Source organism: Leucopleurus acutus, assembly GCF_964270905.1.
Source record: "Leucopleurus acutus genome assembly, chromosome: 15".
NCBI classification, from domain to species: domain Eukaryota; kingdom Metazoa; phylum Chordata; class Mammalia; order Artiodactyla; family Delphinidae; genus Leucopleurus; species Leucopleurus acutus.
Window position 1 is genome coordinate 12,773,500 of NC_139157.1, and position 16,318 is coordinate 12,789,817.

At 40.0% G+C, this 16,318-nt stretch overlaps 1 protein-coding gene across 1 annotated transcript in view; it reads left to right on the forward strand.

Annotated features, from left to right (window-relative positions):
* Positions 1 to 393: 393 nt before the first annotated feature.
* IPCEF1 (interaction protein for cytohesin exchange factors 1) overlaps positions 394 to 16,318 on the forward strand; it is a gene marked incomplete at its 3' end in the record, with an annotated part of 89,738 nt that continues 73,813 nt past the window's right edge. Inside the window, exons 1-3 of the mRNA XM_082855417.1 lie at positions 394 to 420; positions 13,209 to 13,248; positions 13,852 to 14,021. Coding sequence (XP_082711543.1) covers positions 397 to 420; positions 13,209 to 13,248; positions 13,852 to 14,021 — 234 coding nt within the window. The 5' untranslated portion in view covers positions 394 to 396. The remainder of the gene's footprint in view (positions 421 to 13,208; positions 13,249 to 13,851; positions 14,022 to 16,318) is intronic.

Below are 16,318 nucleotides of genomic sequence, written 5' to 3' on the forward strand. Positions count from 1 at the left end.
GAATAATAGTAATGGATCAAATATTTCTGCATGTTACATTATGTTGTTCATCATGAAGATGAAAATATTTTCACTTTTCAAAGATATACGTTTATGTATTATACAATATTAAGTAGATAAAAAATAGATACATCTTGCTGTAGACTTGAAAAAAATACTGACAGACTTGCAGATGAAATTCTGGCGTATTTTATGAACTCAGTTTTTAACAGTGGGCTTATTCTGGATTAAAAGGCCATGTAATGAATCACTTTTATTGTGAAATTCATCAATCAAAATAGAAATGCCCTTCTTCCCGTCAAAGAGATATACGCTTTTATGAACAATTTAATCCCACATTTAACTGAAAATCCTTCTTTTCTTCTAGTTTTTGTTTCTATCAAGTTGACATCATACATGGCTACTGATGGCAGTGATCTTGTAAGTACCCTTTGGAATACTTCAGACTTGAAATATTAATTGTCAGTTTGATGAATGAGTAAAAAATGTCGATTTTAAGTTTGGCTAGCTATTTATTGTCCTCCATTTGGTTATTCACAATGGAATTAAATGATCCTCTTGTTAGAGTCTGAGGGTTTCTTATGATCACCAAGCATTTGTTTAAGACTCCTAGCTATTTACTTTTTTTTTTTTTTTTTTTTTTGCGGTACGCGGGCCTCTCACTGCTGTGGCCTCTCCCGTTGCGGAGCACAGGCTTCGGACGCGCAGGCTCAGCGGCCATGGCTCACGGGCCCAGCTACTCCGCGGCACGTGGGATCTTCCCGGACCGGGGCACGAACCCGTGTCCCCTGCATTGGCAGGCGGATTCCCAACCACTGTGCCACCAGGGAAGCCCTCACTGTGGTTTGGTCAAGGGCAAAAGCAAATGGATGTCACAGATCTGTAAAGATAGAGTCAGGGAGACTCAGGTTCAGAAAAGCCAAAGTTTATGAAAAGTTTTAAAAAGAAAAAAATGCATGGGATTATAAGCATATGTGTCATGTGTATGTGTTATGTGGAACAAAGATATGAAAAGAAAGAATTAGGACTGTTGGATCCTTGAGAAAGGTAATGGAGGGTTTAATTATTACACTGCTTTGCTTTTTCTGAAGAAAAAATGTAGTCTTCCAGCTGGAAGGAGTTCATCTTATATGTTTAAGGGAATGGAAATTAAGATAATAAGAGACCACTTAAGGACGTTAAATGAATAAGTTCGTTCATTCATTCATTGAGACATTCATTTAATGCTCACTGATTACCTCTCCTGAGTTTATCAAGTGTCAACCACTGTAATAGGTGGGAATTGGAGATTTAATTGTGACTTGAAACAAGTTAACATCTCCACATCTTATAAAAAAAAGTATAGCCTTTGGTTTTGGAGCAAAGATGGCAGATGTGATTACCAAAGGACTAACATATCATTCTGTAGCCCCCAGTCTATAGCTGTTACTGCTGTAATAGGTAACCTGCTTCCCCTTGGTCCTGGGCACAAGTGGATTCTGTTCTTCTTGGTGGGAACTCTGGCTCTTTATGGGTCTTTCTCATTTCATGAGCCATTCTCCACTCCTAGACGCAATCAGCTCAGCTCTCCTTGTGTGTCTATTTACCTGTTATTTTTATCTCACAGCCATCAGCATCTGGGCAGTACTGCTTAATGTCTCTCTTAAGCATTTCTTCCAGCTGCTTTTCAGTGGTTACCCTACTTTATCTTTCCATTCAGAAAATTAGTTCAATTTTCTGCTGTCATTTGTTCTCTAAATAAAATGTAGCACAGGAGACCTATTTTTATGCTAGGTAGTTTCTGTAGGCGTGACACATTTGGCCTAATCGCATCCCGAATTACACCTCATTTCCACTAAACTAACATGTATTGAGCTACATGTGCTGAGCTCTCTGCTTGGTGCTGGGGTACGCAGAGGAGAAGCCGACCACCTGGTCGGGGCAGGGTGATATGGTGAAGTGGTGCTAATAAAACTGTTCAAGAAAGTAGATTCTAAGCATCTGAAATCTCATTATAGTATATTATAGAATAGCATGGTTAAAAAGCATTGCTCGTTTTTTGTTAAGCTGAGTTGCTGGTATCTGCTGGTATTCTTTTCTTTCCTCCGGTTTTCTCTCCTCTGAAGGGAAGGAGCAGAATTTTCAAAGCTAAAGCTTCACACAGAATCAAAAAGTATTAACTCACCAAGTTCTGTCTGTTTTCCCTCCTAAATATTTCTCCGTCTTCGCAGATGCGACGCTTGCCCGTCCTTCTGTTCACTGGGCTCTTTGCCTCTCTCTGCACCTGCTCTCAACTGCCCCGCCCCCGACTACTCTCCGCCGCCTCGCAACGGCCAGGGTGCATTTTCCTAACTGCAGATGCGACTTTGCCACCCCCCTGCTTCTGTCTGTTCATTGGCTTCGCTTGGCTCTCAGATGAACTTCATACTTTCACACATAACTTACATGACGTGGCTTGGCCACTCTGAATGTGACCACGTCCAAAACCTACCTGCACTCGGTGGTCAATGCCTCCTGGCTTGTACCTGCATCTCTGTATCACATCCTCTTAGGCGCAGGTCTTTATCTGGAGGGCGTGCCCTGACTCCCCAGTTCTAGGTAAGCACTGTAATGGTGTGCAGACCTCATTATCCTTGTTCAGCTCTCTTTCGTCTGGGTTTCACTGGAAGCTGTGTTAGAACTTGCTTGCCATTGAATCTCTGGTCCTTGGCACTTAGTAGCTGTGCAGTAAGTGGTGGTAATCACCTGTAGGATCCGGGTCACCTGTAGCTTTTGGGGAAATTTTTATCATAAATGATTAAATTTGGTACAATCGCTAAACATCCATTTGTGTAATTCTTGATGTTTATAAGGCTTTCCATACATTATACTGTGGTGATTAAGCATTATACACCAAATCCGTATGGCTTAGTTTTCTTTTATGATTAGTTTCTTTTTTTTTTTACATCTTTATTGGAGTATAATTGCTTTACAATGGTGTGTTAGTTTCTACTTTATAATAAAATGAATCAGTTATACATATACATATGTCCCCATATCTCGTCCCTCTTGTGTCTCCCTCCCTCCCACCCTCCCTATCCCACCCCTCCAGGCGGTCACAAAGCACTGAGCTGATCTCCCTGTGCCATGCAGCTGCTTCCCACTAGCTATCTACCTTACGTTTGGTAGTGTATATATGTCCCTGCCACTCTCTCGCTTTGTCACAGCTTACCCTTCCCGCCCCCCCATATCCTCAAGTCCATTCTCTAGTAGATCTGTGTCTTTATTCCTGTCTTACCCCTAGGTTCTTCATGACATTTTTTTCCCCTTAAATTCCATATATATATGTGTTAGCATACGGTATTTGTCTTTCTCTTTCTGACTTACTTCACTCTGTATGACAGACTCTAGGTCCATCCACCTCCTTACAAATAGCTCAGTTTTGTTTCTTTTTATGGCTGAGTAATATTCCATTGTATGTATGTGCCACGTCTTCTTTATCCATTCATCCAATGATGGACACTTAGGTTGCTTCCTGTCCTGGCTATTGTAAATAGAGCTGCAATGAACATTTTGGTACATGACTCTTTTTGAATTATGGCTTTCTCAGGGTATATGCGCAGTAGTGGGATTGCTGGGTCATATGGTTATGATTAGTTTCTTATTAAAATAAATAGATAGATAAATAAATAATAACGACCAGCATGTGAATCTTAAGGCTTGGGTAAGAAACTTCTCTGGTCTCAGATTTTAGTAACAACATTCTACCTAGAGAAGGAAAACAGCCTTAATTTAATGGTGACAAGGCTCAGAGGGAATGTACACATCATCTCTTTTACCATCGTACATAATTCTTTTACCTAAAGCTTTCAGGGATTACTTTCAGGGATTGCTCTAGTGGGGAAGAAATGTCAGAATCATCTTAGATCAAAACTTTATGACAGTGTTTTCTCGAAAATTGTTTAAAATAAATTTACTTCAGTAAATATTGCCTGGAAAAAATGTCAAGTGAAAACGTTTTCCTGAAACGAAAGTCTCTGCGTATAAATCATGGTTACATTGCTCAGTTTTCTGCTGATTAGGACAAGCTCACTGAACGTGAATGGACATTTGCTTCTGGCCCTGTGGTCACTGGGTTATCTGCTGTTGCGTGGACTGTCATCTGTGTGGTGATCTAACAGCAGACTGGGCCCCGATGCATTTCTTCACAAGAGAGCTCTCCATTCGTTGTTCACAGAACATGTATTGCCTGGCCTTTATGTGTACTGTGTGCTGTGAGCAGCCCAGATACGATTCCAGCCCCCATGGGAACCTGCTCTGCCCCCCACTCCATCCCTGTGCTCATGGTGTGTGTCTCAGGGATGTGGTGATATTCAGGGATGAAGTGAGGAATCTATTTTCCACCTTTTTGATCAACTAGAAAGAGCTGAAATGTTGGCACCTTGTTTTTTTAGGCTCCATCAACAGAACTCTATGTTGAATTGGCTGTGCCAATGCTGCCTTGGACGCAGGAGACTGTTTTGCATATTTTCTGTCCCAAGTAGGACTCGAGTGGAGAAGTGCATGACAGCTATCTGGGGAACAGATGACTGGGTGAGGGCTTGTTAGCTACCACTGGAAAACTTGTGTCCCTCCTCCCAGCGCCTCTCCTCCACCCCACGCCTTCCTACTTCTTGGGTTCCTGATTCTGAGTATTTGGTGGATATGGTTAAAACAGGATGCTGGAGAGCTACTGTGTTTTTTGAGGAAATAGTATTTTACCTTCAAGGAAACGCCAAGGGTCATCTCTCTGGGTGGGTTCAAGCTTAGTGTCAGCTGATCCCAGGGGCTTTTCTCTATGTATGTGCCTCTCTGGGGGAAGAAAGATGTTGGAGCAACTTTTATGTTGCTTTTCTCTGCTGATGTTAGCAGAGGTATTTTTCAGCTCTGAGTAATCAAACAGTAGAGATGGCTTTCCAGATATTTGTTAAATCTCCACTTGTACCAGGCACTATTATTAAGGCATTATAGGAAGTAAAATTTAATACAAGACCCGGGTAATCTTTTGGTAAATATTTATTGAATGCTTCCTATGTGCCAGGCATCCCTCTAGGTGCTAGATTTTGAAGTCATGACGTGTTCAAGAATGTCAATTCTATCTTGAATGCTTGGCCAATCACTCTAAGCAAAGTCGTCATTCAACTACAGAGCTGATAAAAGAGATTTGATAAAAAGCAACATTAACAGGGGAAGTGATTGAGCAGCTGTGTGGGATAGAGGGTTGGACCATTAGATGGATTGTGTTACTACCATGTATGTACCACTCAGATATATAAACAGATAGATTATAATATCCATTTAAGAGGCATCAGCAATGCATTGTGGAATATGAAAGACAGAAGAAGTAGTAACACTGAGTTAAACAATAGGCGTAGGAGCCTGGCTGGCCTGGGTCCTAGTCTTGGCTCTGCTACTAGCTATGCGTGATCTGAGGGGAAGTTACTTAAGCACACCGAGATGAAGTTCCTTTCGTGAAAAGGAAGGTAAAAATAGTACCTACCATGAAGATCTTTGGGAAATAATATAAATCAATAGTTACAGTGACTACAAATAAATAACACTGGGTGAATGTAAGATTTTTATAAGAGCTCATGCCTTCTAAAGTCAGAAAGGGCTTTATGATGGAGGTGGCATTTGACCTCGATCTGAAAGGATGAGTAAGCATTAAGCAGATGAAAAATGGGGGAAGAGAATAAAGCATTCAGAAGTATGGAGTTGTTAAAGTGCCTGACATTTCTCTAGGATAGAAAAAAGTCTAAGGTGCCAGGAACGGAATTGGACAGATGTCTTGGTGGGATATTGAAGCTACTGTGGGAAGGGACTCGCTTGACACTTAAACTGTGATTTCAAGATGGAATCTCATACATTAAATGACTGGCTTCCATTCAATAATGGTTCTGCAGGTTCACACGTAGACACTCCACTCTGCTGTAAATACAGAGCAGTGACAGACAAAGAGAAACATAGAAAACAGGGAAAGCACAGTTAGGCTCAAAAACACAGTAACCATCTCTATGGATCAGAAATAAAAAGTGGCAACATGACGGAAGCTACGGCCTGCTGGGCACCTACCTCATCTGGAGGCAGGAAGCAGTTTGCCTCCTGGTCCAGGTTAAGGAGGTGGGAAAAGGCTCCACTAAATATGAGAGAACTATGGTCACTTCTTTTTTTAAATTTTATTTATTTTTGGCTGTGTTGGGTCTTGGTTGCTGACCACGGCCTTTGGTTGCGGTGAGCACGGGCTACTCTTCCTTGCAGTACACGGGCTTCTTATTGCGGTGGCTTCTCTTGTTGTGGAGCACGGGCTCTAGGAGCACGGGCTTCAGTAGTTGTGGCTTGTAGGCTTCAGTAGTTGTGGCTCTCGAGCTCAGTAGTTGTGGCTTGCAGGCTCTAGAGCGCAGGCTCAGTAGTTGTGGCGCACGGGCTTAGTTGCTCCGTGGCATGTGGGATCTTCCCTGACCAGGGCTGGAACCTGTGTCCCCTGCACTGGCAGGCGGATTCTTAACGGCTGTGCTACCAGGGAAGCCCCTACGTTCACTTCTCAATGACAGTGGTAAACGGCAGCTCCCCCACTTGTGAAAGGGGCTAAAGATGAAAAGAGAAAACAGTTGTTAAAGCACTGCCTGGGGTTACACAATTCGACAAGCTACCTGAGGGCCTAAGAAGGAAGGAATAGGGACACGTATCAAAATCAGGAGCTAAACCTAGTCACCAGCCAGACCAGCAACTGGATAGGCAGGAGTTCCCATGACGGCGTCAGGACCTGATTGTAGGACCGATTCCACATCCGGTGGAGGCAACGTCCAAACGGATAAGGAGGGAGGTGCGGCCGTAATGGGGGAAAGGGGAGCAGAGAGGGAGGGAGAGACTGAGAGAGAGAGGGGGAGAGAACATAAGGCCCTTCCACTCACAATTCTGCAAACTTAAAAGTCCAAAACAGATTTGAGAAATGCTAAGAAAGATAGACTCTCAAATACAAAATTCAAGTATAGCTTTATTTTACATAAAAACAAAATTTTAAAGCATGACAAAAAAGTTTAAGTATGAAGCTCAAAGAATCTTTTGTACAATTTTGAAAGAAAAGCAGGCACAAATGAAAAAGTATAAAATGCAAGTGGGCTTTGAAAAAACTGAGGTATTGGAAAAGAAACCATAATGTTTGAAATAGAAAGCTCAGTAAATGGCATACCTTCCACGTTGGATACTTTCTAAAAGAGTGTTAGTAAATTGACAAATTTATGCAGGACATGTATGGCACAGGGAGATAAACAGATTAAAAATTAAGACAGAAAATTAAGAGCAGAAAATAATGGAATAGTTAAAATAAAAAAAGAAACAGGTAGAAAGATTGCTGAAATTTTGAAAGAAAAGACCAAAACATATTCCAGTTTGTAGAGAACTAAAAGTTTTATATATTGCAGGAGGGATTATAAGTAGGACACTTTGAAAGCAATTTGGGGATACCTGCAATATTAAAGATGCATGTATCCTATGACCATGAAGTCCACTCTCAGATAAATACTCTAGCCCAGAGGAACACGTGTCCAGGGGCACAGTGCAGTTATACAAAGTTGTTAATTGCAACAGTGTTGTGATAGTAAATTAAATGTGGGTCATTAAGTGAATGGATAAATAAATTGTGTCATTTTCATTCATTACAGTGCTATATTAGAATTAGAGCTACTTGTCTCAACATGGAAAAAAATCTCAGAAACACAATACTAAAAATTAAGTATCTCTATTAATGCTATTATTTATAGTATTGTGAATGTTGCTTATAAATACTAAAATCGCATGGGAATGATAAAAATCACATTCAGCTTAGTGTAACCTGGGGTGAATGAGAGGGAAGTTGTACATAGGGAGACATGAGTGTATTTAGATTTCATTACCTTAAAAGTAAAATCAAAGAGTAAGAAAGAAAAGAAGGAAGAAAGAGCTGTGTGCTCAGTGAGTTAGAATATGATAGAGTTGAGACTCTTGATACCATGTTGTTAAATTGCTTTTCAATTGCCACTCCCCACTATCAGTGAGTAAGTGTGTATCTGGAATTTACTGCAGGAGAGATGATAAGCACAGGAGTGTGGTTTTGAAAAAACACGTGACGATCTCTCTTTTGGCCCTAGGCCCTCCTGTTACTGTCATGTCTCCTCTTTTCAATCAAGGCTCTGGTGAGACTAGTCTTCAGTGCTGTGTTGACTTCTTTAATTCCCATTCCTCCCCAACCCACTGGAATTTGTTTCCCAGCCAACACGACAATGAAACTGTTTTGCCAAGGTCTCCAGTAACTTTTTCTTTCTCTTTGACACTGGTAGTATTTAATGGTTTGGGCTCACCTTTCCCTTCAATCTCTCCCTCACTTCCATGGCAGCTCCTCTCCTGGTTTTCTTTTGTCCTGTGCTGTTCTGCTCAGTCTCCTAGACCTTTCCTGCTGCTTCCGTGTAAACATACTGGTCTTCCTTCGGATTCTGACTTCAACCCTTTGACATTCTACACATCTGGGTTATCTTATCCAAACTCAAGACGTCCACTCTCTGTACACTGATGATTCCTAATTTTATGTCTTTATTCCAGATTTCCTCCAAATTCTTAAACCCTTAAGTACTATATATACTATTTCCATCAGATGCCTCTTATGTACATCAAACTCAATATGTTTATTACTGAATATATTATAATTCAGTATATGTGACCGTGTCCTCTATTGATGTCATTTATCCCATTGCTTAAGCTAGAAACTCTTTCCCTGGCACACTGCTCTCCCTCACTTTCCATGTTCTAAAATCCTCCTCCTCTTCCCCCTCAGCTCCCTGTCCGTGCTTCCTTTTCTCCTCTCTCTTTCTTCTTCCCCTTTGCCCTAGTCTTTCTTTTTTTGTTTTTCGTTTTGTTTTGTTTTTTGCGGTACGTGGGCCTCTCACTGCCGTGGCCTCTCCCGTTGCAGAGCACAGGCTCCGGACACGCAGGCTCAGCGGCCATGGCTCACGGGCCCAGCCGCTCCGCGGCATGTGGGATCTTCCCGGACCGGGGCACGAACCCGTGTCCCCTGCATCGGCAGGCGGACTCTCAACCACTGTGCCACCAGGGAAGCCCCCTAGTCCTTCTTTTATAATATTTCTCGAATTTCTCTTCTGTGTAGAAAGTGCCATTGCTTCCAGCTTCCCCTCAGACTCTAGTTCTTGCTTCTCTGTCCTCTTCCGTTATACAACATCAACAACCAAAGCAAATACCTTAAAGCCTACTACTTTGTGAATTTTACTCTTGAAACAAATATTTGCATTTTACCATTTACTCCTGTGACTTTGGGCACAATACTGAACCTCCGTTTGCCTCAATTTCCTCATCTGTAAAATGTGCATTATAATAGCACCTAAGCCATAAATGTTGTGAGAATTCAATCCAGGTATTTATGAAAAGACTCAGAGCAGTGACTGGCCTATGGCAAACATTATATGAGTATAAGCTTTATATATATTTCTTAGCTATCATTGTTTTCAATTACTGTCTATTGTTATTATAAAGTCTCTTATCTGTCTTCATTTTTCACTATTAGAGATTTTCTTTTCATATTCACTTATTAAGTAATATTAAAGTGGTTAGTCTTCTGAAAAAAACTAAGCAAGTTTTTCATGTATTTTTACAGGTAAAATTTTAATATATAAAAGCTTTAAAATTCTCTTTACAAAGTTGAGTTTATTTTGCCAGGAAGGGGGAAAGATGTTTGTGGGGCAAAGGTGTTTGTGGAGAAACATGCCTAATAGCTTTATCAGCTGGAGCTGGCTTGGATCTAAAATATTTAGGAATTGTTGTGGCTTCGTTAAAGTAGCGCTAAAATTGGCAATCGTGAAGTTTTACACCATGGAACTTGGGTAAATGCCACAAATCAAGACTAGCATAACACTATATAATTTTGCTTAATACCAGGACCATTGTGAAGTTTGATGTAATAACAAACCACTTTATGGTGAATTTTAATATATCATGGGGGGTAAGTTGTACCTGTAAGAGTTAATAGTTACTATATATATTAGAAGTCAATAGAATAATTACCCTGATCTTGGTTGTGAGCACCATCATTCAATATCAGAGGAGGTCCATTTGTATCTTTTACACTGGTTCCTTTTTAAGTTTATACAACGTGTGATTTTGAGTGATTAATGACCAAGTGAATTTTTTTAACCACCTTAAAAAGTAAAAGAAAAATAGTCTTTTTCAATAAAAAGGGAATATTTATTTAAAAGAAAATTTTCTCAAGTTTTAGAACCAAGTTAGGGCAAATTCAGAATTTAGAGTAATTCTTCGGTTTTACCTACAACATGCCAATGGGAAGAAAATTGTGTGAGAAACTCTCTGATTAGGCTTCGGGTATTTGTTATGATTGTTATAATTCCCTGTGGAAAAACTGTCTCATAAAATACACACTGCTTGCTGGGCTTTTTGTCACTCACCAGTGAAATAAACCACATGTAAGACCTTTATGAAACTGACTAGTTTGTGGGTTCCATTTCCTGTTGTGAAGGGTTAGATGTATCTCAAACTCACTAAAGTTCTCAAGATTGTTTTCATTCTTTCATGTAAACCAATTTAGGTTTCAAATTCATATATTTCAAGTGAAACTGAAATCCTCTCTAATTTATCATTTCTATAATATGCAGTTCTGCTTCTGGTTGGGGGAAACAGTTTGAACAGTTATATAGATTTTACGATCATTTGCCTTAGGAGAAGTACTGTCTGAGGAGGGCTGACTCAATGAGTAAACTCCCTGCCCCCCATTAAAAAAGTCTGAATAAAGTCCTCTCGGTGTTGGGTGCTCACATTCCTTGAGGTATGGTCCTGCTTAGAGCCCCACTTCTCATCCAGCCCAGGTGCAAGAATCCAGCGTAGACGGAGGCCTGGCGTGGGGCAAGGTTGAGACGGAGCCTACAGTTTGATAGGGGGCTTTCTCCAGAACCAGCCGTAAGGTTGGGTGGTAGAGCTGGAGAGCCCTTGCTGCACTGGGAGCCCATAAGCGATGGATGGAGGAGATTCACTGGCTCCCAGTCAGGAGGCTTGGAGTGGGTGATGCTTCCCTTTACAGATCCTACAGCTGTCCTCTCCTACTTCCTCTCTCTCTTCTTATCAGAGCTGCTTTTTTTGTATGAGCTAATGTGATTTACCTTGTTCGCATGGGGCCAGAACGTTCTAGGAATGCCTCTGTCTACAACTCCCTTTTCTCCCTATTCCCCTGGTTCTTAGTTTGTCTTGAGTGCTTCCTGGGGTCTCCTGGAGCCCAGATTTTCTAAAGTGTTCCCACTATCTAAATTGACTTACTCTCTTCTTCACCTTTCGTCCTGGCTCTCAACTAAGTTCTAGCTATCCAAGTGGTATACATTATGCAAATAAGATATTTGGGCTAATATATTTTGTTAATAGGTTTTGCTGACCTCAGATCATTGCCTATAGAAAAGACTTCAGGAGACCATTTGAGGGCATGGTGGGAATTTTAGACCAAGATGCAGGTCAGTGTGGGAGATATCTTATGAAGCTGAGACTAGAACTTGGTCAAAAATGCCTAAATTTTAGTTGTGTGTCATGACTCTAGCATGTCTACTCTTGACTAAAATTTAGAGCAATTATTGCCTTTGTCATGTCCTTTTTTCACAAGGATGATTAATTTCTTCAGGAATAAAATTTTCTTCTAACATTTGTAAAATAAAAAGTCGGTATGGGATTTCCCAGGAAATACAATTTAAGCACTTTAACTTCATCATTGTTGCTGAAGGAAATACAAATCCTACCTATCTTGAAAACTAGGAAATTTTTGTTTATTAGATATGAAGTACTTGTTTATATCTATAATCATGTATTGTAGTACATGGTCACATAAAGTATTTTTAGTTTTTAGTGCATTTTCAGGTACAATCTTGTTAAATATTTTTGAGGCCTACAGGATTGGAATTATTATAAATATCTTGATTTTACGAATGAGGAAGTTGGTTTCGAGTGATAAACGGATTTTTCCCCGAGTAACACAGCTACTACGTATGACGACCATGAGTTGATTTCAGGCCTCTGGATTTTAAAATCCCATTTTATTTCCGCTCTGTCATATTCCCTCTTCAAACATATCGTAGAACCATTGTAGCTATTAGATCAATAGTTAGATATGGAGAATACTAGCCAGGTACATCGAAAATAACATTATAAAATCTTGTAATAAGATTGCATACCAATTTTTAGAACTGCTTTTCAATTACGTAGAATGTTTTTCAAATTCTCCACTTGTTACCAGAAAAGATTAAGTCAATTAAACTTGACTAAATTCGGTTTAGATATTGTGGAGGAAAAATGAAACTTCTTTAATCTAAAATGTTGCTCTCTCTGCAGACACACACACAGCCGTTGAAAGCATTTTTTTTTTGTTTTCTATTTTTGCTGATAGTCTGATGATTTTACATGAATTGTTTAAAATGTATTGTGAGAAACATGTATTTCAGATTGTCTTTTGTCTGATTTGAATATTTGAAGAGCTAATATCAAGTAGAAATTGGCAATTAATTTATCTTCCATAAAACATACGAGAAACATTCAGAGATACTTAAGGCAATATGCAATTTAAATCTAGATGTAAATAAGAATTTCCTGATAAGGAGGGTTGATAGGTACTTAGATCTCACCAAAAGAGGTTGTGGAACTTCTTTTTTCTGGGATGTTTACTTCATGTGGCTTAGATGCAACCCCATGGTATTAGCAGGACCATGAATTTAACAATCTGATGTGAACCTGTAGTATTGTGACATTGCAATGGTTATCTTGCAGGTTTATTTAAATAATTGCTGTTATTTAGAAATGGCACAAAAAGAAGCACAACGTAATTTTGTCTTCTCTCACAAAAAATAAAAAGGGAAATATTTTTATTATTTTTAAGAAATTGAGTGAACGGTGTCCTGTCATAACTAAAGCGGTAGTGGGAAAGATGCCTGTGGGTGCAAACAGGAAACATTAGTGATAAATGCTGTTAGGTATTTTTTTCAGGTGCAGCTCCATGTCTATTGATTCTAATTAGCACATTTTGTGCCTCAGCTAGTAGCTCCCCTTTAGCTCTGCTTGGAGAGTTTTTTTTTTTTAGCTTCCATCCTGCTCGTACATACTGCCACCTCCTCCCTCTTTCTCTCGTTACAAATGTTACAACACAATCAGAAATTTCCTCTTTTCTTTCCTTGCTGCATTTCCAGCAGGTTCCCTTGCGTCAGAAGCAGAGAAAGAAAACTAAAGGTAATTAGATCTTTTGTTTCTTTATCCCGTTTGTGTGTGTGTGAGAGTCCTTTTCTCCTGGATGCCTTCTTTAGGATCTGATTTTTGTCCGTCTTAATGCTAGTATCAGAAGGTGGATGGCAGATTAATTTGGGGTTCTTTTGGATCGATTTTAAGAAATGACGGCATGCTGTTCGTTTGGGTTAATCCCCCGTGGTATGTCGATAGAGCTTAGAAAGACTGGCACTGAGTCGGGGAAGTGGCCGTGTTTCTAGGTGGGCATTAACCCTTTAGCATCTCTTGCATAACTACTGCTATTATTGTTGAAACGAGCTGTGTTAGTGCAGTGATGTGCCTGCCAGACTCATGATTTTCATGTTTTCAGCTTATTCCATTGAAGAATATTCTTAGACTAACACTTGCATGTGAGTCTCACTGTTTCCTTGATCATATCTTGTACCTTCTAAGCACCAAATGAATGGTTAAAAAGAAAATCGATAAATTACTTTCTTTTTGCATTTGCTTTGCATAAATCTTGGTACAAAAATCCAACTTCCTGGAGGTAAACAGCGAACACATACATCAGGGTACGATGTTACCTACCTTTTCACATAATTGTTGCAGGTTTTTTCACCATGAGTCGGAGGAGGATATCATGTAAAGACCTGGGGCACGCTGACTGCCAAGGGTGGCTATGTAAGAAAAAGGAAAAAGGAACTTTCCTAGGCAACAAATGGAAAAAGTTCTGGGTGGTCCTGAAGGGATCATCACTGTACTGGTACAGCAATCAAATGGTGAGTCCACTGTCTTCCTCCTGTCCCAGGACCCTTTAACAAAGGGTGGGTCAAAGATCATTGTGGAGCAGGTGAACCCCATGGGAAATATCATTTTTATTTCTGGGACTTGGAACAGGGCAAAGAAACAAATAAGTTCTAGAAACTGTTTCTGTAGGTATGTAGGTTATTCTATTATACTTGATGGAGGAGAAAACCATCCTGCTTGACTAATCTTTGGTTGAAGAGGGGCATCCAAATATATATCCTTATTGAAGGAGGATTTCAGGGCCTATTAATGTTACTCTTCCATGGTCGATGCTAATCATTTCAGGATTTCCTTGGACAGCACTTGATATGGGAACGTGACATTGTTAAGATCTCTACTAAAAAAAAAGGGACTCAACTTTAAGACCTATTGGGGTGTAAATTGATTCAGTCCACAGGAAGCTATTTTCTTTTCTCCTCTGACCTTCTCTATTAGGTGGGTTGGTTTTGGAATCGCTAACCTGTGTGCCGGCATTGTGTTGGTGACTGTCATCTCTCGTTCTTTGGCATGTACAGTGAAGGCATTAAACTAATGATGCTTGGACAGCACTTGATAAGAAACCTGCCTCATTTATCCTGTAATAGGCACTTCACTTTTGTGGTCTGCTTTGCAGGCGAGTTTTCTGTTGGAAAGGGCTGCAAATAAAGTTACTGTTAAAATGTGTACTGATCTTTTCTGGCTTGAAACATTCTGAAAACAACGATATTTGTCGAATACTGAGTAGAGACCTTTCACAAAGGAACTCTCTCCATGAACGCCGAGTAGCCATTTGCTGATCTCAGGAGAGCCTGAGTTTCCCTTTGTGGTAGAGTGAAGGTCAGCAATGGATGTCCTTTAATCCATTAAGGGAAAATCATTTAAAAATTGACCACAAGCCAGAAAAATTCTTTTTACGTGATACCATTATTTTAAAATGACTTGTGTATGCCCATCTCTCAAGCAACAGAGCTTTAGGGCAAATAACTTTATAAATGTAAAATAAGTGCCCCGTGTAGTTTGTGGGTGAAATTTTTAGTCGATAAATTTACATTCACTGGCCACTAATCAAAAAGTTGTGTACCCACATAACCCAAGGCACCTGTCCTGTAAGGATTTGATTAAACTGGACCCAAATCCAATTCCAGTGCCCTGGAATAAGCATCCTCCCCTGTGCTTTTCTCTGTACTCCCCCTCCCCTGTCCCCTGTTCCCAAGCTTACAGATTTGGTTTCACCCAAAACATGGTACAAAATTCTTCACTGAGTTTTATAAAAATATATATTTTTGAGCTTTTGGCGAGTTTTAACAATTTTATCAAATATTTGGGAGCTTCACAAGGAAGAAGCACCTTGCAGAGTATGCAGTCTTCCACTATCTTCTTTTTCTCTCTTTTCTTCTCCCCTCCTGGATACGTTTACCATCTTGTCTAGCATGGGATAATTTTACCCAAATTAAGGCAAACTGGAGCTGGGGTCTCACCTTCTATCCTAAGGGATTTTTCCTGAACAAATACAGCTTCCTTCTTAACGAAGGTTAATGAATTATGGTTAATACAACTTTCTCCCTCTCGTTTATAATATTTTAGGCTCTTGCTTTTGGTTAGTTGTGCAAGTGATAGTTTGCATCTTCTATGAAATGAGAGGGCTTACCGATTTACCTTTTAATAGCTCTCTAGGAATTTTCCGAGGCTGCTGGAAGGATTGGGTGCTGATGGAGCATGACACATCTGTGGGAAGTAACAAAACTCAGATATAAGCATGGCATCAATTTTCTCATTCAGTCACATTATTCTGCACGTATGTTCTGGTACTGCTCCTGTCTTCATAGGATCGAGCCCCCTCGGAACCACACACACTTACAGATTTGGCTTATTTGGCTTCATAAGTTCATTTGGCTTAAGTTTCTCTTAGAAGAGCAATGAATTACCTATTTTAGGCATTAGGAATCTCACGTACTCGAATAGAATTAGATTAGCAACATTGAATGGAGAATAAATTGACTGTTATTTGGCCACAGAATTACTCTATTAAACTTGTGGTATATAACAGAAGGACCCTTTCAACTTCCTAATTCTATGACTCTGTGTTACAGAGGAATAATCTCTACACACACACACACACACACACACACACACACACACACACACACGTGCGCGCACACACCCTGACATCTTAATTATATGTTTGTTTGGGGGAAAAAAGGCTACTCAGTGAATACTTAATTAACGGTCATAGTCCTGCTATCTGTGTGAATATCAATTGTGAAATAATTGCCGAACACATACCCTCAGG